Genomic DNA, 23,822 nt, shown 5'->3' with positions numbered 1-23,822 from the left:
AGAATCTCTTAAGTGCTACTGTAAAGTTGCTCTCTGGAACCATTTGAATAATAATGTAATTTCAAGCGACAGCGACTGGTGGAGGAGAAAATCCGAGCAAGATCGACACCGAGGGCCTGTGTCTCTTGTCACTAGATGGTGGTGGTGTGCGGGGCCTATCAAGTCTCTATATCCTGAAGCAACTCATGACCGGTGACGGTCGAACCTAGAACTGGTGAAGCCATGTGAGACCTTTGACCTGATCGGTGGAGCAAGCACAGGCAGATGTGTAGAGCTTTTGCTTTCTATGGCTTATTATTTCTAACTGACCTGGATGAGCAGCCCGATCGCCATTATGCTTGGCCGTCTGAAAATGGACGTGGATGAATGTATCTCTCGCACACAGAGTTAACGCGCACTGTTCAGAGAGGTGTAAAAGTGTATCTTGTCAATCTCTATCTATTTTCTACCTATATCCCCCGTGCTTCAACAATTATATGATAAAATTATACGATAAAGAATGGACAGGCAAGGTCAATAGACAGTGAAGAATGAGCCTCTTCACTACGCGAGGTAGTTTGATGGGTAGTAAAGATGATTTTGTTTACCAAAAGATATATCTTGTTTTGAAGTCCTGTGGGGTCCCCTTGGGCAGGTCTTTCGTTCTTCCACAACACAAAAGCAGATAATATCTAGAGAATAAGGATTAATACAATATTAAAACAGCTCTGAAGTACAATCAAAGTTTAGCCACCGACCTGCCAACGAGTAAATCAATCATAAGAAGGATTATCTATGCCCAGATGTGCCTGTGTGATTCGATAAAGGATATCAATGCCCCTTCGGGCTTGAGTGGGGACACCCGATGCTCATTTTCAAGTCGTTTTCAGGCTGCCAAAGGTCAAACTTAAGTCTTCGAAGTGTCTGAACCTGCTTTTTCAGCGTCGGGAATACTATCCTTCTTTGCTTGAATGTCGTCCTTTTCCGCCATGCCATAATCTGTCTCAAGCTCCTTTCGCAAAGGCACATCCTTTTCAAAAAATACTAGTATACAAGCAAGACCGCAGAAAGCAATCGATACCTCCCAGACAAGCTTAAGGGAGTCAGAAAACACGCCGATAACTTCGCTCTTCACCGGTTCACTTAGGCTGTTAATGAACGTATTGGATGCGTGCTGGTAGGCGTGACCGTTGGAGAGTATTTCCCGCACACTAGCATCTGAAATACGATAGGCATATGTGTTAAACTGATTGTTGAAGATGCTAGCGGGAATAGCCACACCCCACACATTTCCAAAGCTCCGCATAAACGCCCAGGTCGCGGTGGCGGCCGCCTGGTCCGACTCAGCAAGTGGGGCCTGGAAGGCAGGGAGCAAGGTATTCAGGATCATTCCAGACCCGAGCGCGCCAATGATCTGATAAATAATCCACTCCGCATCGGAGGAGTAGCGATCAAGGTTGGCAAACAGGCCAATGCCCAAAGTGAGGATAATAAAACCTGCTAGATGAAGGGCCTTATACTTTCCAAACTTCGAGAGGATTATGACTGCAATGACGGCGCCGGGAATCGCGACGAGCGTGATAGGGAGCATTTGAACGCCTGCTCGGGCTGCCGAAGACCCCAAAATGGCCTGGAAGTAGACTGGAATGAAGAACAGCACCCAGTAGAGAAGAAGCGTGAATAAATATGTGTTGATGAAGACCACGAGGGAGGTTCGATTTTTGAACAGGCGTGGCGGCACCACAGGCTCACGACAGAACTTGGATTGTTCGAAGACCATGAATATAACCATTCCAGCAAGTCCTAGTACCAACGGCACGATGATCTGCCACGAGCTCCATGCATACCGTGAGCCTCCATAGGTCAATGCGCAGAGCACCGCTGACGTAGCTCCCATAATGAGGACATTGCCGATATAGTCGATCCGCTTGATTTTCTCGGAAAATGTGGTCTCACGCTCATAGTTAGTGTGTAAAAACAGGAACAGAAGCACCAGCGCAAACCCGCCAACAGGCAGGTTGATGTAGAAGACCCATCTCCAAGTCGTTCGTTGGACAATAATTCCACCTACAAAGGGACCCATCGAGCTGCCAATGGAGTACACGGTGAGCACGATGGCGATGAAATTTCCACGCTCACGCAATGGAACGAGATCCGATACGATCACATCGACGATCATGTTGACGCCACCACTTCCAATACCTTGAACAGCGCGTCCGACGATGAGCATGTTCGCGCCATTCGCGCCACCACAGATGCCACTTCCCAGGATGAATACCGCAACGATGAAAATCGTCAACCATCGACGACCAAAAACATTGGCTAGCTGGCCAAATAGGGGCTGAACCGCTGCACTGAATAGTTCCCAGAAAGGGTCAGTTTCAGGCTCTGGTTACTACGATCGGCAGCAGGGGGTAAAAGTACCTGGTAAGGAAGAAGGCATTCGTGATCCAGATATAGTTCTCGCCAATGTTCAGTTCCTCCACAATTGTTGGCATTGAAGTCGAAACCACCGTATTCTCGAGTGCTCCCAGGAGACCGGTCACACAGAGTGCGGAGATAATGGCCCAGAACTGGAATCCTCTTTTCATTGGAGGGTTGACGATTGCTTGCTCGCTGCCATCTTCCCGTGGCGGTCCATTCTCTTCCCGCGGTTCGGGCTCTATTTCCACTGCCATGGCTGAGAAGGGATTGTCGAAGCACGGTGATGCTATCTCTGAAAAAACGAAAAGAACCTAATAATATCAGCACTGGTCTCCCTGTATGAAGCTAAAGTCACTCACCACGTTATCCGACTGCTTGTCAGGTAGGTCTGATGATTTCGGTACCTTTAGGTCTGTCGGCTCATGGGACTTTCGTATGTAGAATGCTGGATAACACTGGAGGCCGAAGACAGAAACATTTGTTTCGAAGAAAATGGTCCTACCCCTTCGGTGACGGATAGACAATCTGGCCGACCTTTTCGGAGCTTTATGGTTCGTCTTTGTTCGGCACCGATTCGGACCTTGCGACATCCACAGATGCGATTCGTGACGCCTACACGGGGTCGACAATGACATTTCGATAATATTGATATATTTATTTGTATGTTAATTTGCATTATATGCCCTCTGTGGGCTGCGGAGTCGCAAGGCTTGGATAAGATATCCCCGCATCGTAAATTGGCCGAATCGATCTAGTATAAGGTTCGGAAAGTTCCGAAAGTCAAAGATACTACGGAGTACTCCGATCACGGAGGACTATTGGACCGGCATCCGTTAATCACCCGAAGTCTCTAATTATTAATAACGGCCCCCAAGTACTAGTTACGTTGGCATGCCATGGAGGAAATCTGATTTGACAAGGCGTATCATCCACCATAGCCTGGTTCTGAGTAGCCTATGATTCTTTCCATTCCTTGCACCGTCCCAATATTGCTTAGTTTTCGTCTTATTCGCATATTTGATGGCGTGAAATCAATGCACGGTCAACCGTTTTGTCGTATTGTTAGAGTAACATAGAGTTCGCACAGCGATTTCACTATTGGCACAGTCATCTAATCACTTTTAGTTAGAGTACCTCTTGGCGCATGGATTGATAATCGAGTGGTAAGATGGGCTACCCAAAAGGGGCTTAGACTGTCGTGCCAATAGTGAAATCGGTGTGCCCGCGGTATTTTACTTAGTAGCGCAAGACAAGTTCCAAATTGTCTGGCATAATACATATTCCAGGTTCGCCTTCCATTCTTCCATAAATGCGACGGTTCAACATTAAAATAGTAGAGAAAGGCTTATATAATTGTGTCGATTGCTAGCCACACCTCCAATACGCCCTTTCCCACCTTGTTGACAGCTTCATATTCCCTAAAACGTTGAATTTAGTGATGACCACGTTGGGAGAAATTAGAGCAGTGGTGTTCGAGATTACGTGCAGCAGACCCCTGTTTTCTTTTGCCTCCCAGAACCATTATGCGATCGGGGGTTGGCCCACGAACCCCAATTCAGCTCCAGCTGGCATCCTTTGGGTGCTTGATGTGCCCTAGTAATTGTGGTGCACATCAGGTACTTACTCAATGCCGCTAATATTCTGGTTCCATATCTGTCTCTGTACCCCTTTTGACACTCCATGTCACCCTAACCACCCCGCACGATGTCAATGTTGTCACCAGAAACTTACGCGCAAACCCCCAAAAGATTCGCCTGTGATCGATGCAGAGAACACAAGCTGCGATGTCCTCGCGAGGACCAGACAGGCCAGAACTGCGCGCGCTGCCTGCGTGCCGGTGTCCCATGTATCACAAGCAACCTGCGGCCCCTCGGACGGCCTGCACGGAAGATTATACCAGGAAACAGTCATGGACGGGAACGCACACGAAAGGCCCTGAGAGGTCAAAGCGGTACCGCTGACGATGAGATCGACATGTTATATGATATCGATCCTGCCCAAAACCCCATCAACCCAGTCGACGTCACCGAGAAACCTCCCGCGATCAGGACACCTGATGTCCCTTCAGAGGCGCCAGGAGCCTTCGACGCGAATGGTTCCAGCCTTTTTGGCCTCGATCCGGCAATTCTGTTGGGTCTTTCGGGGGTGGGCGATAATTTTGTGGGGGTCGGGCTGTCGAATGGTCAGAGTCCCTTCGGGATTCCCTCGCTAAATGGCACGCATTTCCCAAATCCAGGCGACACAGAGAGCGCGTATACCGGTGGCAGCCATATATCCAGTAATCAAAGTCGATATTTCACGGACGAATCCAGCCAGGGACGAGATTCCAACTCCCTGGGCGCTGGGGATCCCTCTAAGCAGCCACGGAAGATGATGAGCCGGGCTGATGCTGTCCAGAGGCTATCTGCGATGATTGCGTCGCTGAGCAAACAACTGGACCGACTCAATACCACGCCGTGGAGTGTTACCCTGGTCAGCATCGTGTGCGCCAACCGGGGCCAGGGAACAGCCAGTTTGGATCCACTTGGAGAGGTCCTTCAAACCACTTCCGAGTTTGTGCATATCATCCAAACCATTGCTGTGACGACCTCCTCTACAGACCAGCCGGGGTCTGGGTTTCAGTCACAACACTCGGACCCTACCACGCTGTCATCGTCGGCGGCTGATATGTTCTGCTCTCCCTTCACGTCGAATCTGACCAACGCGCATCCGTTTCATATCAGCTCTTCATCTTTTGGGCAGATGCAAGCCTCTGAATTAATGACCCCACCGCCCTCCGACTATTTCAAACCGGATATCTCGGCCGCTCTAGTGATCCTTACCTGCTACATTCAGATTATCCAGATCTATAACATCCTCTTCTCGCGCGTTTATGAGTCTTTGTCTGAAATGTCGCACCAGTCGATCTCATCACTGCAATCAGTACCAGGCCTCCAGCTTGGAGGATTTCCCGTGCAGTACGGGAATCTGCAGGTGAAGATTCTCGTCCAGGTGATCATGCATCTTCTGGCTCACATAGAAAGCCTGCTGGGGACACCCGCGGACTTCCGCCTTGACCCTGCAAGGGGCTCCAAGGATGGTCTTCTCAGTAGTTCGGAGCTTACCGCACTGTTGCGGATGGTTATGAGTCAGAAGGATGGCAAGGGGAGTGAGGATATGGGTGTTGGGTATATTTCCTCGCTGAGAGAGAATATGAAAAAGATCCAGCAGACGTTGGAACAGAACCCCTTTCTGTAGATCTCCACGGCTGTTGAATTGTCTCCTTGATTATGTGTCGCCGAGTTAGTTTTGACTGGGCCACGAGTTGCGAACGGGCTTTATGACTTATATCTTGAATGAGCGGTGTTTGAATTTTGTGATCTTTAGAGCAGTATCAAGTTTAAAGTGAAAAATCAAGTTTTTGGGTGCCAACTCCGATTTGACAAAAAAAGCTCCGAATGGCTAGTCACACAGGTAGCTACACTAGCGAGATGACGGATCTTCCGATGGGTAAATGCTTTTGTAATACGAGCCTTGTGGTCCATTCTAAGCCTGGGAATGACGTGTTGGAAACTGGGGCGTTGTTGGATTAGTTACGTGGTGCTCTACTCGATACAGTGTACAGGGCCGATTATCACTGGAAAACTTCAAAATTGGCTAAGTCATTTGTTCGGCTCCGACTTTGTATTTTGCTCCCGAGAACACAAATGACAATAATTGGTCCGAGTCGCAGTCTGTTTAACAAAACCATCTGACACGCGCCGAACCTGCAGCGTGTACAAAATACGCGAAGATATATAGCACCATGATTGGTTTCTTGAGGTCTTGCGTTACATCAAATGAAAATACCTAGTATCCGCCTCGGGCCTCGTGTCTTTGGCAATGATCTAACTCTTGTTCCCATTCGCGGGACGGATCTGGACAAACAGCTCTGGCCGAATCCAGATCGCAAACATCTTAATATCCTTCTCCCAATCAATTGCATCTTTGTTCGTCAATTCCATGTCGAAGGACCACAGTAGCTTAGCCAAGATAATTCGGGCTTGGAGATACCCGGCGTTTAAGCCGGGGCATCCCCGAGGTCCCTGTGAGAAGGGGGTGAATGCTCGTCGGTCATCAGACTCGTATTTTGGATTGTAGAGCGGATGAGAGGATGGCAGCCATCGCTCAGGGTGGAAGGATCGGGCATCATTGAAGTAACGCTCGGAATGCGTGGTCGCGAAGAAACAGGTTTGAACGGTCACCTGTTATTTTCTTGTTAGATGCAGTATTAAAGCTAAATGAGCAGCAATAATTGAAAATACATACCCCAGGAGGGACAAAATTGCCATCCACTTCATACCCAGGACTTACACGGGGGAGTCCAAATGCTGCATTGGTGTGAAGGCGCAAAGACTCGTCGATCACTGCTTGGAGGTACTTCATTGTCTGGAGGCGCTCCCCAGTGATATCATTGTACTCGGCAAATTCCTCCCTGATCTCTTTGAGAGCATGCCCGTATTGATCTGTATTTGTCAAGAGATAGTACAGTGCAGATGAGATCAAATTCGTCATGGGGTCAAATCCGGCCACGATGAATACATTAGCCTGGGCGAGGACCCAGTCCTCGGTGGGGTCTGGCTTGCCATCCTTGGGGAGCAGTTGCTCAACGTAATCGGGATGTTTTATTTCGTCTCGCTGCGACATCCGACGACGAATCTCTTGCCTGTTCAGACGGAGTAGTGTTGGTACAGTGAGCACCACAGACGGCGGGATCAGCATCCAAACAAGGGGTCGGAGCATGCGAAACCGTCGAGTGACTTGGTTCGTGGTGCCCCAAAGTCCAACCTTTCCAAACGTGGATAGGAAAGTCGATGATTTACCTAAACGAATGTGTTAATAAGAGACTAGATCCTCTCGTAATGTTCAAGGTTCTCTTTCGGCGCCATACGGTTTTTCACCTGCTCAAACTGTCTACCATAGGCCATATCCCCTGCGATATCAAAGAGGAGCCAGTCGAGCCACTAAGTGGGAATGTCAGTCTTTACACAGTGTCGCGGGAACCTAGGAGTAATACCTGCTTCATCTCAAGGTTATCACTTCCCATTCCGTATTTGCGAAGCTGAGCGACAAAGCCATCCACATGTTGATGAATCACATCTTCTTGCTTTCTCAGAGCTTTAGTGCTGAATGCAGGAACAAGCTGCTTGGCGATTTGTCGGTGAACCTCTGGGTCTTTCTCAGCAGTAATACCCGGTTCATTTTCACCAATCTCCTGGAAATCGCTCTTTCGAAATATCTCCCGATTCTTGATAACGCTTCCATATATGCCTATATGCAAAGGAACAGACCACCGTTGTGTTAGCTGGACCTGATGCATGTAGTAATTTAGATATATTTACCCTTTGCTGCATTTGGGGTCATGAAGGCCAGCTCGTTTGGGGCTACTCGAACAACATCTCCTAATTGAAATCAGATGATCTGTTTGTTTCTTGATCAATTTAGTGGTAGATTTATAGTCACCGTATTTCTCAAATGCAGCCTCGAGGGCCCACGGGTACCTGCCAGTGAACCTGGCATATACTGTCAGTATGGCAGTTCTTGTATTTCGATTCCTCTAGGCACGTATTCTGAGCCCACTAGAGCCATTTTGACCTGATGATGAGCCCCGATAATAAGTAATAGCTGTATACATACCAATGGTAAGCGTACCACAAATTTGAAATTGCAGCAAGCTTTGGCCCAGGGAATTTTGCCAAAGGGTGGAGGAATGACAGATAACTGCCTCGTCCGATGGCATAGATAAATAACTGGGATGGTCAAACATTAGCACTGGGTATGTTTATGTGAGACAATTCAACAATATTTGATTTCAAAATGGACACCAACAAATGTCAAGAAATATCTGAGTAGCAAGCTAGCTTCAAGACCGGACACGATCCGGTCTGTGGTGATCGATTGGAATCCGTACTTCGCGAGTTTATCCATGATTCGAATTTCTTCAACTCCACACTTTTAGAGGCCACGTATCAAAAAAGGCACTTTCAGCAAAGCATGCAGCTGTTTCAAATGCCAGACATGAAGCATATAACAGGAATGGTATTCATGGGATCTACCTGCTACTATGTATCTACCTACCTAACCCCGCGAGATTCCGCATATCAATTCAAATCTAACACATATGCAGCCACTTGATAGACGAATAGGCGAATTTCTTGCAGCATTTAAGTAATTCTCCGAAAGATTGGAAGTAGCCTGTGTTGACTCCGAATGCTTATAATGAGAGCTATACCGAACAGGGGTCGGATGTATCTATCACCAAGCGCTGACCCACTATGGTATATTTTTGGATGATGAGCTTCTGAATCCTTTGCCGGAAGAATGATTCCGGGGGCTGGTTAGTGGATTATAGGCCTGTGCGCAGTATGGACGGCGCCGGGGTCGAACACTACCATATCATGCACGCCGCATGGCTATCCGGAAATGGCAATCTCCGCCGAAAGACCCTAACTGACCGTCAGTAATGATTCAGCCGAAAAAAAATGGACAAGATCGTACATGATCATATCTTTTACAGCCTTAGTAGAAGCTTTATCTGCTGGATGGGCAGTCCTGCCTCGCAAATCAGACCTCATATATCGTACAATAATACATGTATGAGACTTAAGAATGTATTCAGCCCAATATAACTAGTTCGATTGTCCGTCGACCTTTGATGTAGTGGTTTGGATTCTGGTGTCAATTGGCGTGAGGATTTGATTTCGAGGACATGGTAACGAAGAGCAAAAGTAAAGTCCTAAATTATAGTACTAACTAACTGCTGGATGACTATTCAAATGCAATCTTAGGGCCTCGGATCATGAGATCAGGTCCATCCAAGCCTACCTATTCTACTCATGGAGCGGCGCTACTAACTTCCGAGCATTCACTTGTCCACTCTTTATGAGAGCAAACCCATCCAGAACCCCCGTCCATCCATTGGGAAGAACCTGCACAGGGTGGACTTTAATCTTGTTTTCTTCCAGTAGCTTCTCAGCAACCCGAAAGAATTGAATTCCAAGATCCTTAGCAGCCTGAGAAGCAGGCCTCCCATATTCAGGACCCAGGGCAATTTCCTTCCCGTGAAGTTCATGAGCCATAACAAATTCTGTATTCACTGCCTTGCGCGTGAGAAGCTCTTGCTGTGGAAGCTCCAGACAAGCATACCTCCCTCCTGCCCGACCAATCGCAGCGTGGCAGATTTTTGTCGACTCAGCATCTGTAATACAGTCGAGTACATACTTCAATGAATTATTTGTAAATGACTTGATATCGGCTGCGCAGGTTGGTGAGGCATAGTCGAATACTTGCTTCGCCCCAAAGGACTTCACCAGGTCGAAGTTTTTGGGTGAGCTGGTCGCAATTGGAGTGAGGCCGCTCCTATAAAACATCGTTAGGTTTCAATTGCAAACAATAGGCCCAACTATAAGCTTACAACTTCAAGACCTGCACCGCCATAGTACCCATTGCAGTTGAACCTCCGTACACCAAGACAGGGAAAGGGGTTGTGGCAGGCTCATTTGGTGATGCGGTCAATCCAAGCGCTTTCCAGAATGAGATGCAAGCGGTACCCAGAGCAACACCCAACGTTGCCGCATCTTCCCAAGGCATCGCGGCAGGGACTTTCATAACAAGGCTGGCGTCAGCTTTGACATACTGAGCAAAGGCACCGCTATGAGGGTCGGATAGATTGCAGCCATGGACGGCACCGCAGACGCGGTCACCAATTGCTAGCGGGCGCGAGAGCTGTGCTACCCCCGAACCGGTCTCTACAACTGTTCCGGCGAAGTCTGAGCCAATGATAGCCCCGACTGAGGGAAACTTTTGTGACATCTTATAGTCTGATGGATTAATTGCAACGGCCTTCGTTTCAATCAAGATCTCGTTTGGGCTGAGCGTCGGAATAGCAACATCGTGAGAGAGGATAGGCTCTCCTCCTGCTCCTTCAACTATCCCTGTCTGTGAGGGAACTTGAGCGACGGTCATCTCGTAGACCAAGATGGCGGGATTGAGATTTGGGTTCGATGAATGTCAAACTAAAATTCTTCACTAGCAGAACCAAGATATGTTGCAGTCTACAATTGATTATCCGCTAGTAAATAATAATTTATGGATCGGTGATTCTCGGACTCGGAGGATTCATGAAGCTATGCTTTCCCACGCTCGTTGTCACATCCTTTCACGTTCTCCGGTTCGTAATTCTTCCTATCTTGGCCAGCGAAGTCAGTTCGTATCTCATCCCACCACCTACGACAATAGTACCAACCAGATTCCTAAAAACGCCCCCCCTCCTCCTCCCTCTTCCTCCCTCCTTACCCCTCCTCGCCCCCTCCCATCAATTTATCGGAAAATTCCGAGTTCTCTATCTCTCTTAATGTAAGTGAGATCGAGTCGGAATTGCCGATGATAAGCCAATGGCGGGAGGCTAGTAAAAGATTCCGCTTATACTGCGATGGGACTAGGAATTGTAGCTCCAGATTTCTCATTTGTACATGCGTGCAAATGAAAACGCGCAGAAGAATGTGCAGATGAGAACATGCAGATAAGATTATGAAAATATTCCGACACTGCATACAAGAACATCAGCCTGATAGGCTAGAAATTCTACGAGGAGTCGCAGGTTGGGGCTAAAATGTATACAAATCGCCACTGTGGAGTTGGGTTACACCCGTGGATCGCATCGGCCTTAACATCCCCGAGATCGGGGGAGTCCTTTTACTATTCAATTGTTTGAAACCGCTGGGATGAGAAAATTGGAAAGCATTCGGCCTTTTCCCCCTCTACGGGACAATTCGAAGGGGTAATTGGACTCAATTTGTCGGTACTATGTCAGGGTCTGTTGCAAAATATAATCATACTGTCCTGTAGATATAAAGAGTAGACGCAACTGCGTACGTGAATAACTATGATCAAATCTTGAATTTTATTTTTCCAAATTATCCATTATTGCTTCATTAGGGCTCTCAAGATGTCCAATTTCACGCCATCGGAGCCCATCGCAGTTGTCGGTAGTGGATGTCGCTTTCCAGGGGGAGTGAACGGAGCTTCAAAGCTCTGGGAGTTACTTGTCGAACCAAGAGATCTGCTACAGGAAATTCCCAAAGAGCGCTTTGATAGCGAGAACTTCTACCACCCCGACGGATCACATCATGGGAGCAGCAGTACTCAAAGTTCGTATTTCTTATCAGATGATATTACCAAGTTCGATGCTCGGTTCTTTGGTATCAAGGCAATCGAGGCAGACGCCATGGATCCGCAACACCGACTCCTCCTCGAGACGGTGTACGAGTCCCTAGAGCATGCAGGCATCTCCATCGGGCAGCTGCGCGGTTCCAACACTGCTGTCTATGTCGGATTGATGTGTGGTGACTACGAAACACTACTTCTACGCGACCTGGATCAAATTCCACAATATCATGCGACAGGTATTGCCCGCAGCCTGATCTCTAACCGAATCTCATACTTTTTCGACTGGCACGGCCCATCTATGACCATCGACACGGCCTGCTCGTCGAGCCTTGTGGCTGTCCATCAGGCAGTGCAGGTATTGCGAAGTGGTTCCTCTCGCGTGGCTGTTGCGGCCGGTTCAAACTTGATCTTGGGCCCAGAGAATTATATCAGCGAGAGCAAACTGAACATGCTGTCGCCTGATGGAAGATCCCGGATGTGGGATGCGAAAGCCAATGGTTACGCGCGTGGAGAAGGCATTGCATCTGTTGTATTGAAGACGCTCAGCGCCGCGTTGGAGGATGGCGACGAGATCGAATGTATTATTCGCGAGACTGGCGTCAACCAGGATGGCCAGACTAATGGTATTACCCTACCCAGTGCCACGGCGCAGATTGACCTGATCCGTGACACCTATAAGAGGGCTGGGATAGATCCATTGGACCCTGGAGGCCGCTGTCAATTCTTTGAAGCCCACGGCACCGGAACTCCGGCCGGTGATCCCCTGGAGGCTCGGGCGGTCAGTACCGCCTTCTTCCCACACGCCCAACCCGGAGAGCATGAGCAAGAACTTTTTGTTGGATCCATCAAAACAGTAATCGGTCACACGGAAGGCACTGCAGGACTTGCTGGATTGTTAAAAGCGTCTTTGGCAGTCCAGCACGGTATTATTCCTGCAAACTTGCTCTTTGACGAACTCAGCGCCACCGTGGCGCCGTTTTATGGTAATCTGCGCATTGCAACCCAGGCAACTCCTTGGCCTACCCTCGCAAAGGATGTACCTCGTCGAGCTAGTGTCAACAGCTTTGGTTTCGGCGGTACCAACGCCCATGCAATCATCGAAAATTATGTACCTCCCCATTCATCCAAGAAGGCTGATTCCAGCTCGGCTGTTATTCCGTTTGTTTTCTCTGGAAGTTCCGAAGCCTCTCTCTTGAATATTTTGGATTTCTACACATCGTTTCTTCAAGATACTCCAACCGTCAACCTGCAGGACTTATCCTGGTCTCTCCATGCACGAAGAACTGAGCTTCCCTTTAAGACTGCGATTTCAGCCAGAGATACCGATAGTCTGAAAAAGAAGTTACAGGAAACGATAAAAAGGGGTCGTGCAAGTACAGAAGCAACAGTCGGTGTTCGCACTGCTGGACCATCCTCTGATGGGCGGCGTATTTTGGGAGTATTCACAGGCCAGGGCGCTCAATGGCCCGGGATGGGAAAGCATCTTATTGAACTGTCAAGCTTCTGCAGAGACTTTATTTCGACCCTTGAGAATAGTCTGAACGACCTTCCTGAATTTGAACGGCCTAATTGGTCGCTGGTTGGCGAAATGTTGGCCCCTGACGAAAGTAGCCGAGTCCGCGAAGCATTTATCTCGCAGCCCTTGTGCACAGCAGTGCAATTACTTTTAGTGCAACTCCTTCGCAGCGCGGGTGTTTGGTTTACAGCCGTTGTCGGACACTCATCCGGTGAGATCACTGCAGCCTATGCTGCAGGATTCATCTCAGCGACAGATGCCATTCGCATTGCCTATTTCCGTGGACTTCATGCTTCCAAAGCACAAGGCGCAAATGGGGAAAAAGGTGCCATGCTTGCCGTCGGTACCTCGATGGAGGATGCTCAAGAGCTGTGTGACCTGCCAGACTTCCAAGGCCAGATCAAGGTCGCTGCTTGTAACTCTTCCTCTAGCGTCACACTCTCCGGTAACGAAGAGACGGTGGCTCAGGTGCAAGCAGTATTAGAAGATGAGCAGAAATTTGTCCGGCGATTGGTGGTAGACAAGGCCTATCACTCACACCATATGGAGCCTTGTTCGGCAGCGTACCTTGAATCTATGGAACGCTGCAAGATTACTATTCACGATCAAGTGGAGAATTCTTGCTCATGGTATTCCAGTGTGTATCCTGGACAAAAAATGCAGCCTAGCACTGAGCTGGGGACCAGTTACTGGGTTGATAATATGGTGCGACCCGTTCTATTTTCGCAAGCCATCGAATCGGCAATCTCAGTGACTGAAAAATTCGACATCGCAGTGGAAGTAGGACCTCATGCTGCTCTGAAGGGACCTGCATCTCAGACTATTGTAGAATCTGGACTACAGATCCCCTATACTGGGACACTGCGGCGCGGACAAAACGACATCGAGGCCATGGCGGATGCTCTTGGTCAATTGTGGATCTCTGTCCCTGATGTTATAGATCTAAAATCTTACGAAGTGCGCCTACGAGGCGAACTTGCTCCTCAGCTCGTGAAAGGATTGCCAAGTTACCCTTGGGCACATGATCGTTCCTACTGGAAAGAGTCACGGATCTCTAGAGTGCTCCGAACACGGAAGCGGGTCGAACACGAGCTGCTCGGCCGTCAGAGTGTTCATGGAACCACACGTCAAATCCAATGGCGCAATATACTTCGAGCCGTGGACGTTCCATGGATAAGTGAGCATCAGCTTCAGGGTCAGTCTGTGTTCCCTGCAGCCGGATTCATTGTCCTTGCAATTGAGGCAGCTCGAGCCATCACCGAGGGGAAACCCATTCAGTTGATTGAAGTGCAGGATTTCATAATCCGGCAGGCTCTGACCTTTGCTACTGATAATGCCGAAGTCGAGGCTTTGTTCTCCTTGATCGATGTCCAACAAAATGAACATCAAATCGACGCTTCATGGGAATATCATGCCGCCTGGGGTAATGACCGCGAGGACATGGTGCTAATGGCCCAAGGCCGAATCACTGTGACATTAGGAGAGAGTCATGGTGCAATCCTTCCACCAAAGCCAGGTGATGTTCCCAACCTCAACGTTGTCGATTCAGACCGTTTCTATTCCACTATGGCCGATATTGGATATGGATACTCCGGACCTTTCCGAGCTCTCTCCTCACTGCGACGCAGTTTGGGAGCTGCCCGTGGAAATGTGGCGAACGCCCAGACTGGGGAGCACAAAGGCCCGTATCTGGTGCATCCCGCATCCCTTGATGCTGCATTCCAATCTATCATTCTGTCCTTCTGTCTCCCCGATGATGGTCGCCTTTGGTCCCTCCACGTGCCTCTCCGCATGGACAGATTGAGAATTGATCCGCTTCTGTTTGCTATCCAATCACCGAATAACCCACAAATCGAATTCGCATCTGCCATCACTGATAATGAGGATTCTACAATCATCGGCGATGTTGATCTCTCGTTTGCTGGGACTGAAAACGTTGCCCTCCAGGTTGAAGGACTACGGTGTGTGCCATTTTCTCCAGTCACTCCAGCAGACGATACTCCGATGTTCACTACTATCGAGTGGGTGGGGGCAAATCCTAATGCAGAAATTGTCACATTTGATGGCCAGCCAACAGAGGGGGAACTAGAAATTGCGAAAATTGCGGAGCGGCTGTCGCTGTACTATATCCGTCTCTGGAATGAAGAAATCCCCGTCACCCACCCCGCTCGAACGGAGGGCCCATACAAGGGCATGTTCAATTTTGGAACCACCGTTCTGTCTCGTGTCCGTGCAGGAGAGCATCCATACGCCAAAAAGGAGTGGTTGAATGATACACTGGAGGTCGTCTCAACACTCAGTGCAAAATATTCCGACAGCCTGGATCTACAGATGATTCATGCTACCGGGCAAAATTTTGCCGCAGCGATTCGGGGTGAAACCACGATCCTAAACCACCTGAAGAAAGACAATTTATTGGATCGATACTACGAGGAGGGACTTGCCTTTCCGACTTACACTAAGTACCTCGCTCGAGTCGTGGCTCAAGTAGCTCATGCGTATCCGCACTTGAATATTCTTGAAATTGGTGAGTCGAATCTCCCAGTCTAATCATCTCATTGATGGCAACAACTGACTTAATCTCCCAGGTGCTGGTACTGGCGGTGCAACCAAGGGCATCCTGAAGCAGATCGCTGGTAAATTCGATTCATATACATTCACCGACATTTCGTCCGGATTCTTTGATACAGCCAAAGAACGATTCACTGGTCATGCAGAGAAGATGGTGTTCAAGGTCCTGGATATCGAAACCGACCCAATTCAGCAAGGATACAAGGCACAGACTTATGACTTGGTTGTTGCGTCCTTTGTTCTTCATGCGACAGTCAACCTCGAAAAGACAATGAATAATGCTCGTCGTCTTCTGAAACCAGGTGGATACCTGCTACTTCTGGAAATGACCAGCAACGACCCCATCCGTACGGGTGCCATTTTTGGCACCCTTCCTGGTTGGTGGCTTGGGATGGGTGACGGTCGTATTCTGTCCCCTTGCATCACAGCCGCGGAATGGGATTCGCTGCTGTGGCAAACAGGATTTGCTGGAATTGACACCTTAACTCCTGATCTTGATCCTCTCCCATTCCCTTGTTCGCTGATTGTCGCCCAGGCTGTGGATGATCGGGTGAGCTTCCTTCGTCAACCACTGGCCACGCCAGCCGCTCTGCTCCCAGCCGGTCTCCCAATCCCAGAGCTTATTGTTGTCGGTGGCCAGTCAACCAAGGCATCTCGTCTTGTGGGCGAGCTTCGGATGCTACTGCGTCACTACTGTGACAAAGTGACATGGTTCAAGGATGTCTCAAACATCAACAGTAATTCTATCTCACCGTCGAGCGTCGTCCTATCTGTGACCGACTTTGACGGTCCTGTGTTTAAATCACTCACACCAGAGACCTTTGAAGGTCTCAAGGCGCTGTTTGGCGAGGCCGGCAGGGTCCTTTGGATTACCAACAATTCCCGATTTGAGCCATGGACCAATATGCTTGTTGGGTTTGGACGGACCCAGCTCTGGGAGAATCCGCGGCTGACGCTGCAGTTGATTGATGTCCCCACTCTAAAGGAGTGCACTAGTCAATTCCTTGTCGAGAATCTCCTTCGCTTTGCTGTCATCAGTCTATGGTCTGAGATGGAAAGCAATACTGATGTCTTCTGGCCTTTGGAACCTGAAGTGGTCTTTGAAAATGGAACGAAACTAGTACCACGTGCTGTTTTAGATCAGAGCCGGAATGACCGGTATAATGCATCCAGACGGGAGATTCATAATATTGTTGACGTGCGCAAGCAGCCTGTCATCATAGGGAAATCAGGAATTGACTCCTCGAACGTTCTTCGAGAAGCACATCTGCCCACTTCCCGGGAAGCAACAGAGGAAATCACGGTTGAAGTTACTCATTCAACATTACGTCCCTTCAAGATTAATTACACGACTTACCATCTTGTACTGGGCAGCACTTCTGACACTTCTCGCTCGGTTGTTGGGTTGGCGACCATCAACGGCTCCACTTCAAGACTTGAGGAAGGGCTTTATCTTCCTTGTGATATCCCTGCAGGAAGCGAAAGCACCCTGCTCTCGATTTTAGAAAGCCATCTCATCGCTTTAAGTGTCTTGTCAAGCCAAATTCCAGGGGAAAATCTAGTGGTGCATGAGGCGACCCCCATGTTGGCAGAAGTGCTCTCTCGCTATGCAACTGCTGGCGGAAAGTCGGTGGTATACACATCACGGAGTCGTCAGGAACACCCAGACATCCGATTTATCCATAATCTCTTGTCTACCCGTGAAATCACGGAGCGGCTTCCGAAGGGTCCTTCGCTTTTGATAAACTTGACAGAAGGGTCCCCATTATTCCCCTCCATGCCACAGAATTACCGATACGAAGACCTACCCTCAATTATCCAGAAGGGCATCTTTTTGCCAAACCTACTACTAAGCCAGGTGGTCAGCATACGTGATATACTGTCTGCTGCCATCACGGAATCCAAAGACGGCGCATACACTACAGAGGGACTGGAAGTCATTTCCCCGGCAGATGTGCGATTGCGCAACCCTAACCAACTTTCAGCAGTCATTGATTGGACTTGCACAAATACAGTGGCGGTTACTGTTGATCCTATAGACACCCTCATACAATTTGACGCTGACAAGACTTATTGGCTTTGTGGTCTTTCTGGATCTCTCGGTGTCTCTTTGTGTGATTGGATGATTCGACGAGGCGCAAAGTACATCGTCTTGTCCAGCAGACGACCCCAGATTAGCGATGAGTGGCTTCAAAGTACAAAGGAACTGGGAGCAACAGTCAAAGTGATTCACTGGTATGTTTTAATTTTAGCCTCCCCCTTCCCTAAAAATAAGCTCCATTGTGTCCAATGCCGCAACTAACGATTGGGTAGTGATGTCACGAGCCGGATGGACGTTGAAGGAGTTTACAATACTATAAAAGACAGTCTCCCTCCAATTGCTGGCGTTACCCAGGGGGCCATGGTTTTGGAAGATACCACCACTAGGGAGATGTCCTTTGAAACATTCATGAAGGTCGTTCGGCCAAAGGTAGAGGGCGCGATTAACTTGCAGGCTGTGCTCTCAAATGTGGACCTTGATTTCTTCGTCTGCTTCTCCTCAACGACTGGAGTCATAGGGAACTTCGGCCAATCCAACTATACTGCAGCCAACGAATTCTTGGCTAGTCTGGCTGCTCAGCGCCACGAAGCCGGCTTGGCCGCCTCCGTTATTAATATTGGTCCAGTCCTAGGCGTGGGCTACGTCGCCCGAGAGGCAAGCCAGGCCGTACAGGATGATCTTCGCCGCAGTGGCTTTATGTTTGTATCGGAGAGAGACGTCCATCAACAATTTGCAGAGGCTGTGCTGTCTGGCCGCGCCGGCTCGGGAGAATGTGTCGAGGTTACCACGGGTCTTCGGCCGGTGAATGGGGAAGCAACACATAAGCCTATTTGGTTTGACAATCCCAAATTCGGTCACCTGGTGACCCAAGAATCCTCATCAACCGTAACCACGGATGGTACCAAGTCCGAATTGTCTGTCAAGGGACGCCTGGCAAAAGCTGTCGGAATTGAAGAGGCCCGCTCCATTATTCTGGGTATGTACTGAGAAATTACCACTTGGAAATATTGTCACTGACGACATGCAGAGAGCTTGGTACAGAAACTTGAGACTTTGCTCCAGCTGGAGGTAACCGAGTCTGAGGGGGTCGAAGCAGTTGCGTCTCTGCGCACCAATGAAATCGGCGTCGATTCTCTCGTTGCAGTCGAAATTCGCTCATGGCTGCTAAAAAATCTTCAAGTCAACGTTCCAGTCTTGAAGATCCTCAGTGGGATCGCGATTGGCGATATCGTGAGCCATACGCTTCAAGAGCTCCCGGCGGAGCTGGTCCCGGGCGTGATGAACTCTTCCCCAGCAGAAAGTACGCCCGGTGAAGCTTCTGATACACAAGGCTATTCCACGCCAGAATCCAATCCTGCAGCCGAGACTCCCTCTGTACGTGCCGAATCCTCCTCCGTTTCCTCCGCTATAACATCCCCCGAGCCCGAATTGGCAGCAATAATCGTCAACAAGCCACAAATTGTAAGGGAAGAACCTCTTTCCTTTTCCCAATCTATGTTTTGGTTTGTCAAAAATTATATCCATGATCCGACCACTTTGAACCACACTGGAGTCTTTCATCTGAGCGGCGACTTACGAGTTCATGATGTAGAACGAGCAGTTGCGATTGTCACACAACGCCACGAATCTTTGAGGGCCTGCTTTTACACAAATTCGAGCCAAGACATTGTCCAAGGAGTTATGGAAACCTCAATTATTGGGCTTGAAAAGAAACGCATTAATCAGGTATCTGACATGTGGGAGGAGTTTGAACGCCTGAAGGCCCACGTTTATCAAATTGAGGACGGCGAAACCATGCGTCTGTTGTTGCTTTTCAATCCCGCGACCAAGGATAACTATTTAATAATTGGATGTCATCACATCAGTTTCGACGGTGTCAGCCAGCAAGTCTTGATGTTGGATTTAGAGAAAGCATACAATGGCCAAAGATTGGGACCAGAGCCTCTTCAATTCCCTAATTATGCAAAGAGTCAACTGCAAGACCAAGATTCCAACAAATGGTCAGATCAGATTGCGTTTTGGAAGCAAGCATTCCCAGAGAGTCCTCCAGTCCTCCCATTACTTCCCCTGACCGAGATCACAACGAGACCGCCGATGGACAATTACAACGTTCATGCAGTCTCAGTACGTCTCGACTTATCTTTTTGTAAAACGATTCAATCTGTTTGCCGCAAATACAGTTCGACGCCATTCCATTTCTACATGTCTGCATTCACAGTCCTCCTTCATCGCTACGCAGGGTCAGACAGCATCTGCCTTGGAATTGCGGACGCAAACAGAAATGACCCTGGCGCAATGGAGAGCATCGGTCCATTCCTCAATTTGCTTCCATTGATTTTCCACCTCAAGCCTCAGCAAAAGTTTTATCAACTACTGAAAGACACACGCAGTAAAGCATATTCGGCATTAGCAAACGGGGCTGTGCCATTCGAGATTGTGCTTCGAGAACTTAGTGTTCTAAGAGATGCAACTTACAGCCCACTATTCCAAGCCTTCGTTGACTATCGCCAGGGGGCTCGTGAAAAACAGACGTTTGGCAATTGTCAGATGGAGTTGTTGCGCTTTGAACCCGGGAAAGCTGCATATGACATAAGCTTGGATATAATTGACAATCCTGGTGGTGACTGCCTCCTAACGCTCTACATCCGAGAGGATTTGTATAGCCACCACGCGGCTGAGGTCTTGACCAACAGCTATGTCGAACTTCTGAAGGCCTTCGCCAACCAACCAGATGCCAGTTTAAACCAGCCCAAGCTCTTTAATGAAGTGAACATTGCAAGGGCCATTGAAATTGGAACTGGTGGGTATATTCAAATATCCCCTAAGTGATTTTGTCGTCCGTGTATTCTAAATATCTTGATTCTAGGCCCGACTATCCCTTCCAATTGGAGCTCAACCCTGCCGCATCGTGTATGGGAGATCATTGAAAATTCTCCGGGGGAGATTTCCATGAAGGATGGGCAAGACAAAGTGCTAACTTATGATGATATGGGAAAACGAGTGATTTCGATTGTTGCTGCGCTCCTGGCTGCGGGAATTGATAGTGGACAGCAGGTTGCTGTATATCACGAGCCCACTGTTGACACGGTGTGCTGCTTACTCGCTGTAATCCACATTGGAGCGATTTATGTTCCCCTTGATCGCAGTATTCCGACCTCTCGACTAGCTGCCATCGTCTCCAATCTCGATCTGAAAGCCATTATGGTCGACAGCAAATCCTTTGAGGATGTCTCTAGTTTCAATACACACGACGTGCTTGTTGTCAACACCTCGCAAGTCACTTCAGCCAAGAGTACCTGGTTTCCAATTGCAGCATCGCCTGATTCCGTCGCAGCAATTCTTCACACAAGTGGTTCAACGGGAGTCCCCAAGGGAATCATGCTTACGCATCGCAATCTTTTGAATGAGGTCGAGTGCTCCTCACAGGTGTATGGATTTGAACGAGAAACTGTTTTACTGCACAGCTCACTAGGCTTTGACATGTCGTTGACACAGGTTTTCACCGCCGTTGCCTATGGGGGTACACTAGTCATAGCACCACGCGAGTACCGAGGCGACGCACTCGCTTTAACTCAGCTGCTCATTGACGAGAATATCTCTTTCACGGGTGCCACACCGTCAGAATATCTGAGCTGGCTCAGCCACGGAAACATCTCTCGCCTGCGAACTTCCAAGTGGAACATCGCTCTCGCGGGTGGCGAACAAGTTACGGAATCTCTGTTGAAGCAATTTGGTGCCCTGAATCGACCAGATCTACGATTTTTCAATGCCTACGGGCCAAGTGAAGTGACTTGTTCCTCTAACAAGATGCGGGTGCTCTACTCACCAAGCGATATCGCGGGGCTGAGTGGAAGTCGAATTGCGGCTGGTCCACCTAAGCCAAACTCCACAGTTTATATTCTCGATGACGATCTTCAGCCACTTCCCGTGGGGATGTCGGGACAAATTGCAGTCAGCGGAGCCGGTGTCTCAGCTGGGTACCTCAACGATGATAAATTGACACGCGAGAAGTTTGTACTCAATACAATCAATTCAGACGGCAACCCCTTAAGTCGCATGTATCTCACTGGTGATGTTGGAAGATGGCGACAAGACGGAACTCTACTTGTTGAAGGCCGAATTTCTGGCGACACTCAAATCAAATTGCGCGGTCTGCGGATTGATCTCCAAGATATTGAACAAGCAATCCTGGATGTTTCGACGGGTGTTTTGACAAATGCGGCCGTTTCTTTGCGTAAAGCCGATGACTCTGAGGTAGACTTTCTTGTTGCCTACGTCGTGTTCTCAAATGCTTTCCCAGATGAGAAACGAGACGAATTCTTGAGTAAGCTTCCGTTAATGCTTCCATTGCCCCAATATATGTGGCCCGCAGCGGTGATCGCCATGGAAAAGCTACCTATGAATTCGTCGATGAAGATGGACCGGAGATCTCTCAACACTATCCCTTTGTCAGCAAACAACTGGCCTCATCAAGCAGTAGACCAGGGGAAACTTACGGCAACAGAACGGAAGTTGCATGAGACCTGGAAAAAAGTGATACCGAAAGATATTACTCGACAGACTATCTCGAGTGACACAGATTTCTTCCTTGTGGGAGGCTCTTCTCTATTGCTCCTGCACCTACAGGCAAGAATTGGGGATGATTTTGGGACTATTTTGCCTTTGATTCAATTGTTCCAAGCCAGCACGTTGCGCCTTATGGCTGCAAAAATTGATTTCAATCACTCACTAAAAGTACTTGAGAACATCGACTGGGAGCGTGAATCTGACCCAAATCCAGACATCCTGACCCAGTTCTCTTCTGCGAATTCCTCAGTGACATACCCAGCTAAAGCAGTGGTACTAACTGGGGCCACTGGTTACGTTGGAACCGGTTTGCTGCAGGCTTTGCAAGATGACACTAACATTACCACGATCTATTGCATCGCTGTTAGAGGCGGTAAAGACCGGAATTTGGCGAAGATTTATAGCAAAGTTATCGTTTTCGAAGGAGATCTCACCCACCCGAAGTTGGGGCTCTCTGACGCGGAGGCTGAAACAATTTTCAGCACAGCGGACGCGATCATACACAATGGGGCCGATGTTTCTCACCTCAAGTCCTACCGCAGTCTCAAAGCTGCAAATTTCGAGGCCACTTCCAAGCTCGTCGAATTGGCCTTGGGCCGTCACATACCATTCCATTTTGTCTCCACTGCCGGGGTAACTTTCTTTTCCCAGCGGGCCGTCTTTGGGGAGGAGTCCGTATCTTCTTACCTGCCGCCTACGGATGGGCTTGATGGGTACACATCTTCCAAATGGGCCAGTGAACGATATCTTGAAAAGATTCATGATAGGTCCGGGCTCCCCATTACCATTTATCGGCCAAGCAGCATCTCTCATGAGAATGCTACGGAAACTCTCGAGCTGATGCCGAACCTTCTCCGCCTCTCCCGAATGTTGCAGGCAGTGCCAGTCTCACCTCAACTCCGTGGTACTTTGAATGTCGTTTCACTGGAAACAGTCGTGGAGGGGATCATGGGTGGACTTCATCTGACCCTATTGGCTTCGAAATCGCAACTCAAATATACCAATCTGATTGGGGATTCTGACATTCCTTTCTCGGATTTAAAGGAATATATTGAGAAGGAGACTGGTGTTGTGGCCCAGGTTCTCTCCCCTGCCGAATGGGCCAAGAAAGCAGAAAAACTGGGTCTTCCAGCTGTGGTCGGAGCATTTTTTGCAAATCTTGAGAATAGCGATCCCGTTGTTTTCCCCCGGCTTACACATGGGCTCTGACTTGCATGTATTTAGTTGAGGAAACCACCGCTGGAGGAATGTTTGGTATCGGGAGTTTTGTTTGATAATTATTCAAAGTTTCATTTAAATGAAGGATTGTTCAGGGAATTGACTGTGTTTTACTTTCATCCCAAATTAAATGTTTTCGGAGTTGATGCCTGAATAAGCCTGATTTTATGGTTGTTCACGTAGTTCGCAAGCGACCCCAACCACCATAGTAAATGCTAGACTTCCGCAAAGCCCATAAATGGGCTCTACTCTCGAAACCCGACCCAACCCACAGCCCATCAGTGGGTGCCCATAAGCCCCCCATTAAAGCCAATCCTAGGC

The 23,822-nt window shown here is 48.7% G+C and overlaps 5 protein-coding genes across 5 annotated transcripts; 2 read left to right on the top strand and 3 right to left on the bottom strand.

Moving 5' to 3' along the window:
• Window positions 1–886: 886 nt before the first annotated feature.
• N7479_000341 (MDR family MFS transporter) lies at window positions 887–2,657 on the bottom strand (the record flags this gene model as incomplete). Its single annotated transcript, XM_057248039.1, has 2 exons — window positions 887–2,333; window positions 2,404–2,657. 2 exons carry the CDS (start codon window positions 2,655–2,657, stop codon window positions 887–889), a joined length of 1,701 nt encoding a protein of 566 aa, XP_057112471.1.
• Window positions 2,658–4,107: 1,450 nt separating this feature from the next.
• On the top strand, window positions 4,108–5,640 carry N7479_000340 (Zn(II)2Cys6 transcription factor domain-containing protein; the record flags this gene model as incomplete). The annotated part of the gene is made up of 1 exon (XM_057248038.1): window positions 4,108–5,640. One exon carries the CDS (start codon window positions 4,108–4,110, stop codon window positions 5,638–5,640), a length of 1,533 nt encoding a protein of 510 aa, XP_057112470.1.
• A 629-nt stretch (window positions 5,641–6,269) lies between these two features.
• Window positions 6,270–7,741, bottom strand: N7479_000339 (cytochrome P450; the record flags this gene model as incomplete). The annotated part of the gene is made up of 4 exons (XM_057248037.1): window positions 6,270–6,626; window positions 6,691–7,244; window positions 7,313–7,385; window positions 7,439–7,741. 4 exons carry the CDS (start codon window positions 7,739–7,741, stop codon window positions 6,270–6,272), a joined length of 1,287 nt encoding a protein of 428 aa, XP_057112469.1.
• A 1,510-nt stretch (window positions 7,742–9,251) lies between these two features.
• On the bottom strand, window positions 9,252–10,386 carry N7479_000338 (zinc-binding alcohol dehydrogenase family protein; the record flags this gene model as incomplete). The annotated part of the gene is made up of 2 exons (XM_057248036.1): window positions 9,252–9,780; window positions 9,836–10,386. The coding sequence occupies 2 exons, from the start codon at window positions 10,384–10,386 to the stop codon at window positions 9,252–9,254; spliced, it is 1,080 nt and encodes a 359-aa protein (XP_057112468.1).
• A 982-nt stretch (window positions 10,387–11,368) lies between these two features.
• Window positions 11,369–23,492, top strand: N7479_000337 (polyketide synthase/peptide synthetase; the record flags this gene model as incomplete). Its single annotated transcript, XM_057248035.1, has 5 exons — window positions 11,369–15,632; window positions 15,694–17,911; window positions 17,990–18,693; window positions 18,745–20,517; window positions 20,584–23,492. The coding sequence occupies 5 exons, from the start codon at window positions 11,369–11,371 to the stop codon at window positions 23,490–23,492; spliced, it is 11,868 nt and encodes a 3,955-aa protein (XP_057112467.1).
• Between the last annotated feature and the right edge of the window lie 330 nt (window positions 23,493–23,822).

This window comes from Penicillium vulpinum (assembly GCF_028829585.1).
Source record: "Penicillium vulpinum strain IBT 29486 chromosome Unknown utg000001l_segment0_segment0, whole genome shotgun sequence".
NCBI lineage: Eukaryota > Fungi > Ascomycota > Eurotiomycetes > Eurotiales > Aspergillaceae > Penicillium > Penicillium vulpinum.
Note: the sequence above shows the minus strand (reverse complement) of the source record. Positions and strands in the feature narration are given on the sequence as shown.